Here is a 15,575-nt window from a genome sequence, read left to right on the forward strand (position 1 = left end):
TTCTCCCTTAGTTGGTGCGTGTTCCCTGAATCCTTCCGGTACATTCTTATCTTGTCTCCAGTAAGTGAAATGGCTCTGGCACCCCTGCTGCGCAAAGAGAAACTGCTCTTCAAAGACCTTTCTTGCCAGGGCTGTCTGCACTCAATCTGTAACCCATCCTTGCCTGGGCCTGTGAACTCACTTTCAAGAGCTCTAATCTCATGTTCTCAATATTTATTTATTTATTATTCTTATTTTGTTCCTTCTTTTTTCTTTTTGTATTTGTACAATTTGTTGTCTTTTGCACATTGTTGTTTGTCCATCTGTGTGCAAATTTTCATTGATTCTATTATGCTTCTTTGTATTTATTGTGATAACCACAAGAAAATAAATCTCAGGGTAGTATATGGTGATATAAATGTACTTTGATAATGTAATTTGAACTTTGATTATGCTAACCCATACCTTGCCGCAACTCCCATACCAGTACCAATCCCTAAATCACACCACTATTTAGTCACAGGCCTCCAGTCAGCTTCTGTTTGTATTTTTAACACATATGATAGGAAATTTGGAACAGGACTGTGCTGCACATTCGAAAACAGAAGCTTTTTTTGTTTCAGACTTAGTCAAAGCAATGGGCACAATATTAGAGTTTAGCTAGAAATATATCAGCATAAATTTTAATTCAGTCTTTCTTGCAGCACTTACCTGTGAGCCACAATGATTGTGGTCCTGTTAGCACACACTTTGGCAAGCGACGCTTGAATATTCCTTTCAGTTTGTGTGTCAAGTGCAGATGTAGCCTATACAAACACAAGAAAAGGGCATGGTAAACATCAAAAATAACATCAAAATATCAAGATTCAAGGTTGTTTCATGCCATTTCCAATATACAAGTGTAAAGGAGAACAAAATAATTTTTACCCTGGATCTGATGAAGCATAAACAAAGCACCATAAGATAAAGAATACAATAATAAAAAAATAATAAATATAAATACATAAGATAGCTTATATACATTGATTGTATGTCCATAAAGTGATGCTAGGCACAAGAGTGTCTGTACATAAGGTGACTATGACAGAAAATGATAAAGTAGTGGTGGTGTGGTGTGTGGAGGGGTGGGTTAATGGTTAATATTCATTGGAAAGTAACATCAAAATGACAAAGAAGTTAAAGTGACGAAGAAGACTCAGAAGTTTATGATATTTTACACCATGACTATACTGGCAGGAAAAAAAACATTATAATACACACAAAATGCTGGAGGAACTCAGCAAGTCAGGCAGCATCTATGGAAAGGAATAAACAGCCGCTGTTTCAGGCTGTGACCCTTCATCAGGAATCAGAAATTAATCTTTCAATTGGAAATTGAACCCCAATCACTCATACTGTAACGCATTACGCTAACTGCTACACTACCATGCTGCCCTAAATGTATTTAGTGCTATTCTTAAACAATGATTCCAAGTTTTAATCTTCTGGTCCTCTGGTATTATGCCCATAGCCAGAGAGGATTGGAAAACAAAAGTCAGAGCTTATGTTTCTGCCTGTGTTTCTCTGAAGATCTAGAAAACATTTTATCTGGGCTGGCAAAGATCTCAGAATCCTGAACATTTCCTTTTCCTTTATCTTTATCATTGTTAGTATCAGACATTCTTCTTTAATTACAGCTTGAAGATAGAGATTCATTTTACTGACCCCCCCAAAAAAATGATATAACTTCATCAATCTGTTTCAAAGCTTACTGGACCTCTCCTTTGTAAAACAAAGTTCAAAGTAAATTTATTATCAGAGTACATATATGTCATCATTTACTAACTTAAAATTCATTTTCTTGCAGGCATTCAATGAAAAGCAACTAATGTGCAAAAGACTGAATGTGCAAATATAAACAAACAAATAAACAGATTAAAAAATACAAGAACATGAGTTGTTGAGTTCTTGAAGATGAATCCATAGAGTGTAGAATCAGTTCAGAATTGAGACGACTGAAGTTATCCACGCTACTTCTGGAGCCCGATGGCTAAAAGGGTATAACTGTTCATGAACCTGGTGGTATGGGACCCAAGGCTTCCTGTACTTCCTTCCCAATGGTAGTAGTGAGAAGAGAGCATGGCCTGGATGGTAACCCAGGGTGTTTGATGATGGATGCTACTTTATTGAGGCAGCGATCCATGTAGATGTGCTTTGCCTATGATGTCTGTGAACACTACCTTTTGAGTCTAGATTCATTTACAGTTGCGGTTGTGACAGTTTTTAACTCAACTCTGTTAGCTTTAGTACTGAGAAGATGGGTAGTAACAGTCTTTTCCCCAGGGTAGAGAAGTCCACAACTGGGGTTCATAAGTGTAAGGTGAAGAGAAAGTTTTATAGGACATAAGGGGTAACTTCTTCATGCAGAGGGAGGTGAGAGCAAGGAACGAGCTGCCAGAGGACAATGTTATCATTTAAGAAACACTTGGACAGGTACATGGAGAGGCAAGCATATACAGAAAATTGGGGATAGATGGGTGGGCACCGTGGTCAGCATGGATTCCTTGGGCTGAAGGGCCTGTAACCTGCTGTATTGCTCTATGAATCTTATTGGTTTGAGCATTCCAGACAATGTCTGTGCCTGTCACCTCTCAGGTATTGAACAATTTGTACTTTTCCTTCTTACCTACCTCATCCAAAAGAATGATTTGAGGTGCCTTCAGGATTGTTCTGGCAATTGCCACTCGCTGCTTCTCTCCTCCACTGAGCTTTAGGCCTCTCTCACCCACTTGTGTATCGTAACCTGAGTATAAGAACAGATGGAGTTTGTAAGTGCCCTTCTAGAGTGGCACAGTAATGCAGCCGTGATAATAACACTTCACAGCGCCACTGTTTGTAAGGAGTTTGTATGTCCTCCACCTGGTCATGTGGTTTCCTCCAGGTGCTCCAGTTTCCTCCCAAAGACTCACAGGTTAGGGGTAGTAAGTCATGGGCATGCTATGTTGATGTCAGAAGCATGGTGACCTGTGGGCTGCCCCCAGCACCTCTTCAGGCAGACTGTGTTGGTCAATGACACCAATGAAACATTTCACTGTATGTTTTGATGTACATGTGACAAATAAAGTTAATCTTTAACAAGGGAGAAGAGAATCAGGCAATAACAAAAACGCTAATATCATTAAAGGGAAAATTATTGGAAAATTTTCTTGAGAAATAAATTAGTATTTATAAAGACACAGATAAGGAATTGTTAAAAGGACACATCTGAATAAGTGGATTTTTCAAGATGCTCTTTTGTGTGAAGTGAAAAGGCATACACTTAGATGTCCAGCCTGTCAGCCCACTTAATGGTAACCTGAGAAAGCATGTGAAGAAATGTGAAGTGCCTCCTGCTACACATCTTCATAGGCAGATTGATGTGATATGCACAACTATATGTTTTGATGTACATGTGACAAATTAAGCTATTCTTTTTAACCTTTATCATTTAAGACATGGTGAGTCATAACTTGTATCTCAAACATTCAAATGGCTACAGAAAACCTATGCAATCTGTACACTAAACTATATAAAAGTCTGCATTTATATAGTGCCTATATAAGGTACTGGGTATCCAAGGTCACTTTATAGTTCAAGTTCAATTTTAATTGTCATTCAACCATATACATGAAACATCCAGGACAACAGTAAAAAATACAGTATGTACAGCCACACATTGCACATATAATTCCAATAGCACATACTGTCACAATAAACTAATATTAGCACAAGTGCCTGAGTGTCATGGCCTGAAGATTGATGGTGCATGGGATGTTGTCCTGGAGCTATGTTTCTGCAAGAACAAGTGCACAGGAGCATAAACAAGCAAAGCAATTAACACCGAAACAAAGGTAGAAGCATCAAGTGGCAAATGAAGTAGGTTTTTTGGGATAGAGAAACGTGGAGATGTTTCTGCTTTGTGGAGATGTAAGCCAAGATGGCTTACATACATAAAATTCATGGTCATTTGTGCTGACACTAAAGAGTTCTAATCTAATTTACCCAAACATCAGATTCAGAGTTATTTATCACATAGACATATACATACTTTATTGATCCCGAGGGAAACTGAGTTTCGTTACAGCTGCACCAACCAAGAATAGAGCATAAATATAGAAATACAAAAACCACAAACAATCAAACAACAATATGCAAACTATGGCAGATGGAAATAAGTCCAGGACCAGCCTAATGGCTCAGGGTGTCTGATCCTCCACGGGAGGAGCTGCAAAGTTCGATGGCCACAGGCAGGAACAACCTCCGATGACGCCCAGTGTTGTATCTCGGTGGAATATGGCCGGAGTCCAACAGCAAAAAGTTCATTGAAACAGTGAAATGTGTTATTTGTGCTAGCAATTAACACAACCAAGTGATCAGCCTGCAAGTCACAGAGTACTCCAACACAGAAACAAGCCCTTTGGCTCATCTAGTCTCTGCTAAACTATTTTTCTGCCTGGTCCTATCGACCAGTATCTGACCATAAATCTCCATATCCCTCCCATCCATGTTCTTATGCAAGCTTCTCTTAAATGTTGAAAACAACCCCACATCCACCACTTCCGCACTCATTCCACACTCTCACCACCCCCTGAGTGAAGAGGTTCCCCCTCATGTTCCCTTTCCACATTTCACCTTTCACCTTTCACCCTTAACCCATGACCTCTAGTTCCAGTCACGCCCAATTTCAGTGGGAAAAAAGTCTGCTTGCATTTACTCCACCTATCCTTATAATTTTATATAGCTCTATCAAATATCCTGTTAATCTCCTATGCTCTAGGGAATAAAGTCCTAACTTATTCAACCATTCCTGATAACTCAGGTCCTCAAGTCCCAGTAACATCCTTGTAAACTTCCTCTGCACTCTTTCAATCTTACTGATAAGTATCACCACACATTCTGGCTCCAACATAACATACCATCAGTGTTCAGCAGAACAACAACAACAACAATGACAGAACAAGAACGCAACAGCAAAACAAATGCCTTTCCACCTAACTCTCTCTCTCTCTCTCTCTCTCACACACACACACATGGCCGCCTCTGGCCACCAGTCCTTGGCCCCAGGCTCACAGACTTGCATTGGTATTGGTTTGTTATTGTCACATGTACCAAAAAACTGTGAAAATCTTATCTTGTATGCAGTTCATACAGGTCAAATCATTACATAGTGCATTGAGCTAGAAGAAAGTAAAACAATAACAATGCAGAATAAAGTGTAAAAGCTACCAAGAGAGTGCATGTAATTGCTAATGTGTAAAATCATGACAAGATAGATTGTGAGACAAAGAGTCCATCTTATTGTACAAGGGGTCTGTTCAGGTATCGGATAATAGTGGGGTGGAAGCTGTCCTTGTGCCTGGTGGTACATGCTTCTAGGTTTTTGTATCTTCTGCCCGATGGAGGGGAAGAGAAAGCAAGGTTGTGCCCTCAGCCCCCTATTCTACTCCCACTAGGTGAGTAGAATACATAAGACAATAAAACATACGAGCAGAGTAGGCCATTTAGCCCATTGAGACTGTCTCATTATTCCATCATGGCTGATTTATTATCCCTCTCAACACCATTCTCCTGCTTTCTCCTCTTAACCTCTGACATCCTTACTAATCAAGAACCTATCAAGCTCCGCTTTAAATATACCCAATGATTTGGCCTCCACAGTCTTTGTGGCAATGAATTCCACAGATTCATCACCCTCTGGCTAAAGAAATTCCTCCTCATCTCTATTTTAAATGGACGTCCCTCTATTCTGAGGCTGTGCCCTCTGGTCCTAGACTCTGCTACTGTAGGAAATATCCTTTCCACATCCAGGCCTTTCAATCGGTTTCAATATGATCACCCTTCATTCCTTCAAACTCCAGCAAGTACAGGCCCAAAGCTGTCAACCACCCCTCATATGTTAACCCTTTCATTCCTGGAATCATTCTCATGAACCTCTTCTGGACCTTCTCCAATACCAGAATTATTTTTTTAAGGAGCCCAAAACTGCTCTCAATACTCCAAGTGCAGACTGATCAATGCCTTATAAAGCTTCAGAATTACATCTTTGCTTTTATATTCTAGTCCTTTCAAAATGAATGCTAACATATTTGCCTTCCATACCACTGACTCAACCTTCAAGTTAACCTTGACTCCCAAGTCTCTTTGCACCTGATTTTTGAATATTCTCCCCATTTAGAAAATAGTCTACACCTTTATTCCTTCTACTAAGGTGCATGATCACACACTTCCCTACACTATATTCTATCTGCCATGTCTTTGCCTATTCTACCAATCTGTTGGAGGTCTTCTGCAGACTCCCTGGGTGCAAGATCATGATGAGATAGACTGTGAGGCCCAAGAGTCCAACACTTTGCATGCCTCAGGACTTAGATTTGTCTGATATCTGAGACATATTGGTGGCCTGCCTGTCAAATGGTTCGGTGCCATTAAAATGCAGTTCCAAAAGTAGAGGGTCAATAGGTGAGTGACCACTGTTAACGTTTAGAGGCCAGAATAGGCTTAGAAATCAGTCTCCAGAAAGAGAGGGGAACAGACCCAGCAGTCAAGCCTGTGACTTAGTTCTCAGTTACAGAGCGATGTGCCATTTTCATTTGTGGGTGACGCATCTATTCAGCTAATCAGGGACGAGGACCCAGAGAATGGCATGGCAATTAAAGATTGCTGAAGAACACACTCAAACTTCCATTCATGACAGCAGCTATATTTCATTAGGAGTTTGAGCAGATTTGGTATGTCACCAAAGACTCCAGATGTACAGATGCGGAAAGTTGCATCATCGTCTGGAGTGGGGGGGGGGGGCAATGCATGGAATCGGAAAAAGCTGCAGAAGCTTGTAAATTGAACCTGCTCCATCTTAGGCACTAGCCTCCCCACCAATGAGGACACCTTCAAAAGACAATGCCTCAAAAAGGTGGCATACATTATTAAGGACCTTTACCATCCAGGTCATGACCTCTTCTTATCACTACCATCAGGGAGGAGATACAGGAGCCTGAAGACACACACTCAACATTTTAGGAAAAACTTCTACCCTTTCGCCATCAGATTTCAGAATGGTCCATGAATACTACCTCACCATTTTGCTCTACTTTAGCACTACTTATTTAATTTTTTTTTAAAGCTAAGAGATCTAAAAATCTTTTTTTATATTGCTTATTTACTTTTTTATATTTCTTATTGTAACACATATTAATCCTTTTGTATGTATTGGGCTCTTCTGCAGCTGCAATACAGCAGATTTCATGACATTCATGACAGTCAGTGATAAAGTTTATTCTAATTCTGAAGAATGTTTGCTAGCATATAGTGATAGCAATAACATGCCTGCAAGTAAACATGCAGTAATCTGATGATTTTGTGGACATAGGATGCCAGTTCCAAATGTTTTAAACCTTTAATCATAGGCTTTAAAAGACCATCTCCTGATTAAACACATCAAAAATACAGATCAGTACCTTCAGGAAATGTGATAATTCGTTCATGAATATCGGCTGCTCGAGAGGCCTCTTCCACCTCCTCATCGCTGGCAGTCACTCTGCCATACCGAATGTTGTTCCTAATGTTGTCGTTGAAGAGGACGGTGTCTTGTGGCACTACCCCAATGTGTGAACGCAAAGAATGCTGCTTCACCTGCCAAACAGATATGGAGATCTTCAGAAGAAACCTCAGGACCTCAGTCAGCATTACATTAACCAAATCAGGACTGCTTGCAACGCCAAGAGACAAGTAAAACATTTTCCTTTCGGGTCTTTCACCATCTCATGATGACTTGCAGTGATCAGTTCAAATTTCAAAGTACAATTTATTCTCAAAGTATGTATATTCTTTCTCATTTTCTTGCAGTCATTCACAGTTGAACAAAGAAATACTATAGAATCAATGCGAAACTACAGACAGACAAGGACTGACAAACAACTAATGTGCAAAAGACCAACTGTGCAAATACAAAACAACTAATAGGAATAATTAATCAGTAAATATATAATACTGAGACCATGAGTTCTTGAAAATGAGTCCATAGGTTGTGTTCAAAGATCAGTTCAGTGTTAATGCTGGTTCATTTCCTGCTGTTCTCTGTATGCAGTTTGTATGTTCTCTCTGTGACTTTGTGGGTTTCAGAATCAGAATCAAGTTTATTATCACTGACATACTGTACATCATGAAATTTGTTGTTTTGTGGCAGCAGTACATTGCAATACATTAACATATACTATAAACTACAAGAAATAAAAATACACAAATAATTAGTGAAAAAAGAGAGCAAAATAGTATTTGTGGTTTCACGCACCACTCAGAAATCTGATGGCTAGGAGGGTGAGGGGAGGGGCAGGGTGAAGAAGGTGTTCCTAAAACACCCCTCCGGGTGCTCCGATTTCCTCCCACATTCCAAAGATGTACAGGTTAGGGTTTGTAAGTTGTGGGCTTGCTAAGCTGGCACAGAAAGCATGGTGACACTTGCAGGCTGTCCTCAGCACATCCTCCAATTTGTTGATCATTGATGGAAACGATGCGTTTCACAGTATGCTTCGATGTACAGTACTGTGCAAAAGTCTTGGGGGGGGTGTGTGTATGTATGTGTGTACATATATGTGTGTGTGTATATATATACACACACACACACCTTGCCTGGTGTTTCAGGGCTGGATGTATCTACTCCTGACACTTCTTCTCTGCCACCTGACTCATATCCCTCCTGTTGCATTTCACCCTCACTATTCCCAACATCCTTTGCTCCTGCCAGATTTACAAACTCTCTCTCCACTCCACATTGACAAAATCGGTACTGTGCATAGGTCTTGGGCACACTAGCTATATATGTACATAAGATAAATAAAGATAATATTTAAGTGTTTTCCAGGCAATTGATGTTTTATGTAGTTACTATTATAGGAAGCTGGCAGCCTATTTTCCTACAGCATTTTAACCAATAGGACTTGACCTTTCACAAAGCTTATAATACGCTATAAATGAATGGGTCTATATCTCTGACTAGTTGAGTGGGTATAGCAGCTACAGGTGAAAGTAGCATGTGACAGTGCTACTGAGACCAAGGTCTCAGGTTTGATTGCTGGGTCTATTGCCATCTGTCATAAACAGGGAACAAATTCAGAAACCGGAGGTGCAAACAGGTTTGTTGAGTCCTGGTGTAGGATTTCCTCAAGGTTAATTTGCAGCTTAAATCGTTGTAAGGAAGGCAAATGCAACGTTAGCACTAGAATATAAAAAGATGTAATGCTGCAATAAGGCATTGATCAGACTCCATTAGGAGCACCTTGAGCAGTTTTGGGCTCCATATCTATGAAAGAGGAGATTTACGATAATGATCCCAGGATGGAAAGGGGCACTTGAGGAGCATTTGATGGCTCTGGACATGTATTCGCTGGAGTTCAGAAGAACAAGGGGTGATCCCATTGAAACCTAACAAATAGTGAAAGCCTTGATGGCTGTGGACAGGATGTTTCCTATAGTGGGGGAGTCTAGGACTGGAGGGCACAGCCTCAGAATAGAAAGACGTTCCTTTACAGCAGAGATGAGTAGAAATTCCTTTAGCTACAGGGTGGTGAATCCGTGGAATTCTCTACTTCTGGGGTGACATCAAGAAGGCAACTCGTGCGAGCAGCTCCGATGGAAACCATCAAATATTTCCCCCTTCAGACTGCTGCAGCTGAGAACCACAATTAAATCAAAGGTCTATACAGCTACTAATATCATTTTAAAATGATTTAAAAATCTATATCTACTCAAAGTCGACGGAATTTGAATGGACTCTGGTCACCAGCGCGGTTCTCCTTTAAGGCAGTGGAAGAGAGGATGTCGCTCTGGTTTAAAAATTTGTCTAAGGAAGCATGGCTTTCGACTTCCAATACTGACCATCTTGCTGGCAAACATATAGTATCTGGTAAATAAAACTGAAGATCTCATAGGTAGATTGCTGCATCAGAGAGACATTAAAAGCTGCTACATTTTTTGTTTCACGGAATCTTGGTTGCCCTCACCATCCTGGACGCAGCAATATAGCTTGATGGGTTCACAATACACTACCAATGTAGGACTGTTGAGTCTTTCAGAGGCAGAGTAGGTAGAGTATGCTTTATGATCAAACCCTTGTGGTGTAGGTGCTGTCCCAGACCTACTCACCCAACCTGGAACATCTCGCGATCAAGTGTCATTTATTTTATCTGCTGCAGGAGATTTCAGTGATTACCTTGGTAGCGTCAAACAGGCTGTAGACGAACTGAGCAATGTAATAAACGAGCATGAAACAGAACATCCTGATGCCTTCTCTATCATTTTGGAGGATTTTAACCAGGCCAGCTTTTCCAGCTTTGGAGGATTTTAAAAGTCTCCAAATAATTATTAAGAGGAACCAACAGACTGGTTATACCACCATCAAGAGCCTTATCGTACTATGCCACGCTCACACTGCAGCACCAGTAGTGAGGACCAAGAAAATATGGACAAGGGAAGTGCAGGAGCACTTATAGGACCACTTTGAATTGGTGCACTGGACTGTATTCAGGGATTCATTTTCAAGTTTGAATGAGTACATCACAGCTGTCACTGACTTCATTAAAACCGGTATGGATGAGTGTGTGCCTACGAGAACATACTGTACATACCTAAATCAAAAACTGTGGATGAACCAGGAGGTTTATAGTCTGCTGAGGGTGAGACCTATGGTATTCAAGTCTGGCAACGCAGGTCTGTACAAAAAAAACAGGTACAGCTTGCAGAGGGCTATCTCAAGAGCGAAGGAACAAGTTCAAACAAGATTGAAGGTGGAATTGGATGCACATCAACTCTGGCAGGCTTTGTAGGCCATTACTTCCTACAAAGTGAAACCTAACATCATGAATGGCTGTGATGCTTCACTCCTCGAATGAACTCAACATCTTCTATGCACACTTTGAAAGGGAGAATAAAACTACAACTGTGAGGATCCCTGTGATCTCTGTCTTGGAGGTCAACATCAGGTATTCAGTCAAGATGGTGAACCCTCACAAGGCGATAGGCCCCGAAGGAGTACCTGGCATCGCTCTGAAAACCTGTGCCATCCAATTGGCAGAGCTGTTCAAAGATATTTTCAATCTCTCATTGCTACAGTCGAAAGTTCCCACCTGCTTCAAAAGGGCAACAATTATACCAGTGCCCAGCAAGAGTAGTGTGAACTGCCTTAACGACTACTGAAACTCACATCTATGGTGATGAAGTGCTTTGAGAGGTTGGTTACAGCTAGAACTAACCCCTATCTCAGGAAGGACCTGGACTCACTGCAATTTGCCTATCGCCACAATAGGCTTACGGCAGATATGATTGCATTGGCTTTTTATGCAGCATTGGATCACCTGGACAATACAAATACCTTTGTCAGAAAGCTGTTTTTTTGACTACAGCTCAGTGTTTCATACAATCATTCCTACAGTTCTGATCGAAAAGCTCCAGAACTTGGACCTCTGTACCTCCCTCTGTAAATGGATCTTCAACGTCCTAAGTGGAAGACCCAATCTGTGCTGATTGGACAATCAACACTGGCGCACCTCAGTGATCTGTACTTGGCCCACTGCTCTACTCTCTCTGCACCCATGACTGTGTGGCTAGGCACAGCTCAAATACCATCTATAAATTTGATGATGATACAACTATTGCTGGCAGAATTTCAGATGGAGATGAGAGGGTGTACAGGAGTGAGATAGATCAGCTGGTTGGGTGGTGTTGCACAACAACCTTACACTCAACGTCAGTAAGACTGATAGTGGTCTTTAGAAAGGGTAATACAAGAGAACACACGCCAGTCCTCATTGAGGAATCAGAATTGGAAAGACCAAGCAATTTCAAGTTCCTGGGTGTCAATATCTCTGAGGATCTATCGTGGACCCAACATATTGATGCAGCTACAAAGAAGATACAATATTGACTATATTTAACTAGGAGTTTGAGGAGATTTGGTATGTCACCAATGACACTCCACCATCTGGTATGGTGGGGGGGGGGTACTGCACAGGATTGAAATAAGCTGCAGAGATTTGTTAACTTAGTCAACTCCATCATGGGCAATTGCCTCCGTCGTATCCAGGACATCTTCAAGGAGCGAAGCCTCAAAAACATCATTAAGGACCCACATCACCAGGTCATGCCTTGTTCTCATTGCCATCATTAGGAAGATGGTACAGAAACCTGAAGGCACACACTAAACAACTCAGGAACATCTTCCCCTCTGCCATCTGATTTCTGAATGGATATTGAACCCATGAACACTACCCTACTGCAGCGGAAATTCTGCATGTCATTAAAAACCTTGGGAAACTTCTATAGATGTGTGGTGGAAAGTGTATTGACTTACTGCATCATAGCCTGATATGTGAATACCAATGCTTCTAAGCAGAAAATCTTACAAAAGTTAGTGGATTCGGCCCAATACATCATGGGTAAAACCCTCCCAATCACTGAGCACGTCTACATGAAACATTGCCAAAGAAAAGCAGTATCCGTCATCAAAGATCCTCACCACCCAAGCCATGCTCTTTTCTCACTGCTAATATCAGGTAGAAGGTACAGGTGCCACAGGACTTGCACTAAATAGGTTCAAGAACAGTTACTACTGCTAAACCATCAGGCTCTTGAACAAAAGGAGATAACTACATTCATTTAAGGACTCTCCTATATTGTTATTTCATGCTTTTTATTTATTATCTGCATTTGTACAGTTTAAGGCTTACAGTCACTGCTCTATAGAGTTACCACGATTTACGCAGAAAAAAGAATCTCAGGGTTGTATGTGATGACATGTATGTGCTCTGATAATAATTTTTACTTTGAACTTTTTAATTTCTATTTTTGCACTATGTATTTAATTTAACTATTTAATATATACTTACAGTAATTCACATTTTTTCTATTATTATGTATTATATTGTACTGCTGGTGCAAAGACAACTAATTTCACGACATATGCCAATGATATTACCCCTGATTCTGATTCTGAATTCATTTCCACACACAGTCACTAGGTATATTTAAAGTGGAGGTTCATAGGTTCTTGATTAGTAAGTGTCAAAGGTTACAGGAAGAAGGCAGGAGAATAGGGTTAAGAGGGATAATAGATCAGCCATGATGGAACGACGGAGCACACTTAATAAACCGAATGGTCTAATTCTGCTCCTCTATCTTATGGTCTTATTTCTCTCTCTCTGGGTATGCTCTGGCTTCTAAATATAAGACCATAAGACCCTAGGACACAGGAACAAAACTAGGCCATTTGGCCATCAAGTCTGCTCCAGCATTCCATCATGGCTGATAAATACAGAATTGCCTTTCTTTTGTTCTCCCATTAAGTTAGAAAGTCAGGTGTGAGATCTTAGTCCTGAGGCTAAAGGATGGGAATGGGGATGAAAGTTGTTAATTGAAGAACATGCCAAATAAGAATGCTAGACTTTTCACTTTCAATTTTAAAACAGGTGTGTTAGAGATACCCTGTCAGCCATAGGCTTACTGTTAAAGCCTTGGGCTGAATGGGGTTTTGTGCCCATTTTTTGAGCCTCATTTTAGATGTACATGTGGACTCTTGCACTCTTCTTGAGAATGGCAAGGTCGGGCTAATCCCTATTTTAAGAGGGGTAAAGCACGTAACTCATTTTTCCCGATTCTAAAGTTCAAATTTCAAAATAAATTTATTATCAAAGTACATATATGTCACCATATACTACCCTGAAATTCATTTTATTGCAGACATTTGCAGTAAAACAAAGAAATATAGTAGAATCAATCATTTTTTTATTGATATACACGAAAACTGACAAACAACAAATGTGCAAAAGAAGACAAACTCTGCAAATACAAAAAAAAATTAATAATAATAAAAAAGTAAATAAATAATACTGAGAACAAGAGTCCTTGAAGGTGAGTCCATAGTTTGTGGTAACACAAAGACAAGGAAATCAGCAGCTGCTGGAAATCCAAGCAACACACACAAAATGTAAGTGTTGAAGGAACTCAGCAGGACAGGCAACATCTATGGAAAAGGTAAACAACCGACGTTTTGGACCAAGGCCCTTCATTCAGTCCTGATGATGACTCTCGGCCCAAAACGTTGACTGTTTACTCTTATCCTAGATGCTGCCTGTCCTGCTAAGTGCCTCCAGTATTTTGTCTGTGTTCCATAGTTTGTGGAATCAGTTTAGTGTTGAGGTAAATGAAATTATCCACACAGCTTCAGGAGCTTGATGGTTGAAGGGTAACAACTGTTCCTGAAATTGGTGGTGTGGAACCGGAGGCTCCTGTACCTCCTGCCCAATAGCAGCAGTGAGAAGAAGGCATGGCCTGGATGGTAGGGGTTCTTGATGAAGGATGATGCTTTTTTGTTGTAGCATGCTTTGTAGATGTGTTCAATGGTGGAGAAGGTTTTTCCTGTGATGGACTGGACCATATCCACTACTTTTTGTTGGCTTTTCCATTCTTGGACAAATGTGTTTCCATACCAGGCCATGATGCAACCAGGTAAGATATTTTCTACTGTGTATCTATAGAAGTTTGTCAGTTTTGGATGACATGATAAATCTACGCAAACCATGAAGAAAGTAGAGGCGTTATTGAGCCTTCTTTGTAATGACACCTACATGGTGGTATAAGGACAGATCCTCTGATATGATAATGCTAAGAAATTTAAAGTTACTGACCCTCTCAACTTCTGACTCCTTGAAGAGGATTCTGTGTAACATCATGGTGGACGTTTTGTTACAATCATTGGATAAGAGCAGGTATGGTTTCAATGTAGTCATATTGGCTTTTGCACTTTCTTGGCCTTTGCTAATGATGTGGCCCTCATGAGAGTCACTGGCTGACTAAATGGAAAAAGTTTAATGAAAAAGCTAAATAATACCCAAAAAAGAAACAGCAGGACAGGATGAAGGAGCTTCGAAGATGTGGGAAGAGACTTTCGCTTGGCATTAACACTGAGAGGGAGCTGGCCAAGCAGCCAGTTACATAGAGCATAGAACACTATAGCACAATACAAGCCCTTCAGCTCACAATGTTCTGATAACCCTTTATCCTATTCCAAGATCAATTTAACCCTTCCTTCTCACATTATCCTGAATTTTTCATTCATTCATGTACCTATCTAAGAGTTTCTTAAATGCCCCTAATGTTTCTGCCTCTTTTGCCATCCCACTCTCAGTGAAAACAACTTAACTCTGACATCCCAAACTTAAAGTTATGCCCCTTGGTATTAGCATATCTGCCTTGGGAAAAAGACTCTGGATGTCCACTCAGTCTACGCCTTTTATCATCTTGGGGCTTCAGAGTCTGGAGTTTCAATAGGTGCATTTAATGTCAGAGAAATGTAAACAATATACATCCTGAAATTCTTTTTCTTTGCAGACCCCCTGAAAACAAAGAAGGCCCCAAAGAATGAATGACAGTCAAAATATTAGAACCCCAAAGCCTCGCACCCCCCCACCTCCCATGCACAAGCAGCAGAAAGGCAATGACCCCCACCCCCAACCCGACCAGCAAAAAAGCATCAGCACCCTCCACCGAGCACTCAAGCGTTTAGCAATCCCAGCTCCTCTGTAAGGAGTCTC

General features: G+C 40.6%; 1 protein-coding gene across 1 annotated transcript in view; it reads right to left on the reverse strand.

Moving 5' to 3' along the window:
- LOC134348286 (ATP-binding cassette sub-family B member 6-like) overlaps positions 1-15,575 on the reverse strand; it is a 246,262-nt gene that overhangs the window by 61,861 nt on the left and 168,826 nt on the right. The window contains exons 16-18 of the mRNA XM_063051431.1: positions 7,452-7,626; positions 2,649-2,761; positions 691-785 (exon numbers count right to left, since the gene is read on the reverse strand). Of these exons, the coding sequence (XP_062907501.1) occupies positions 691-785; positions 2,649-2,761; positions 7,452-7,626 (383 nt within the window). The remainder of the gene's footprint in view (positions 1-690; positions 786-2,648; positions 2,762-7,451; positions 7,627-15,575) is intronic.

The sequence above is a fragment of the Mobula hypostoma genome, chromosome 6, assembly GCF_963921235.1.
Source record: "Mobula hypostoma chromosome 6, sMobHyp1.1, whole genome shotgun sequence".
Classification (NCBI taxonomy): Eukaryota; Metazoa; Chordata; class Chondrichthyes; order Myliobatiformes; family Myliobatidae; genus Mobula; species Mobula hypostoma.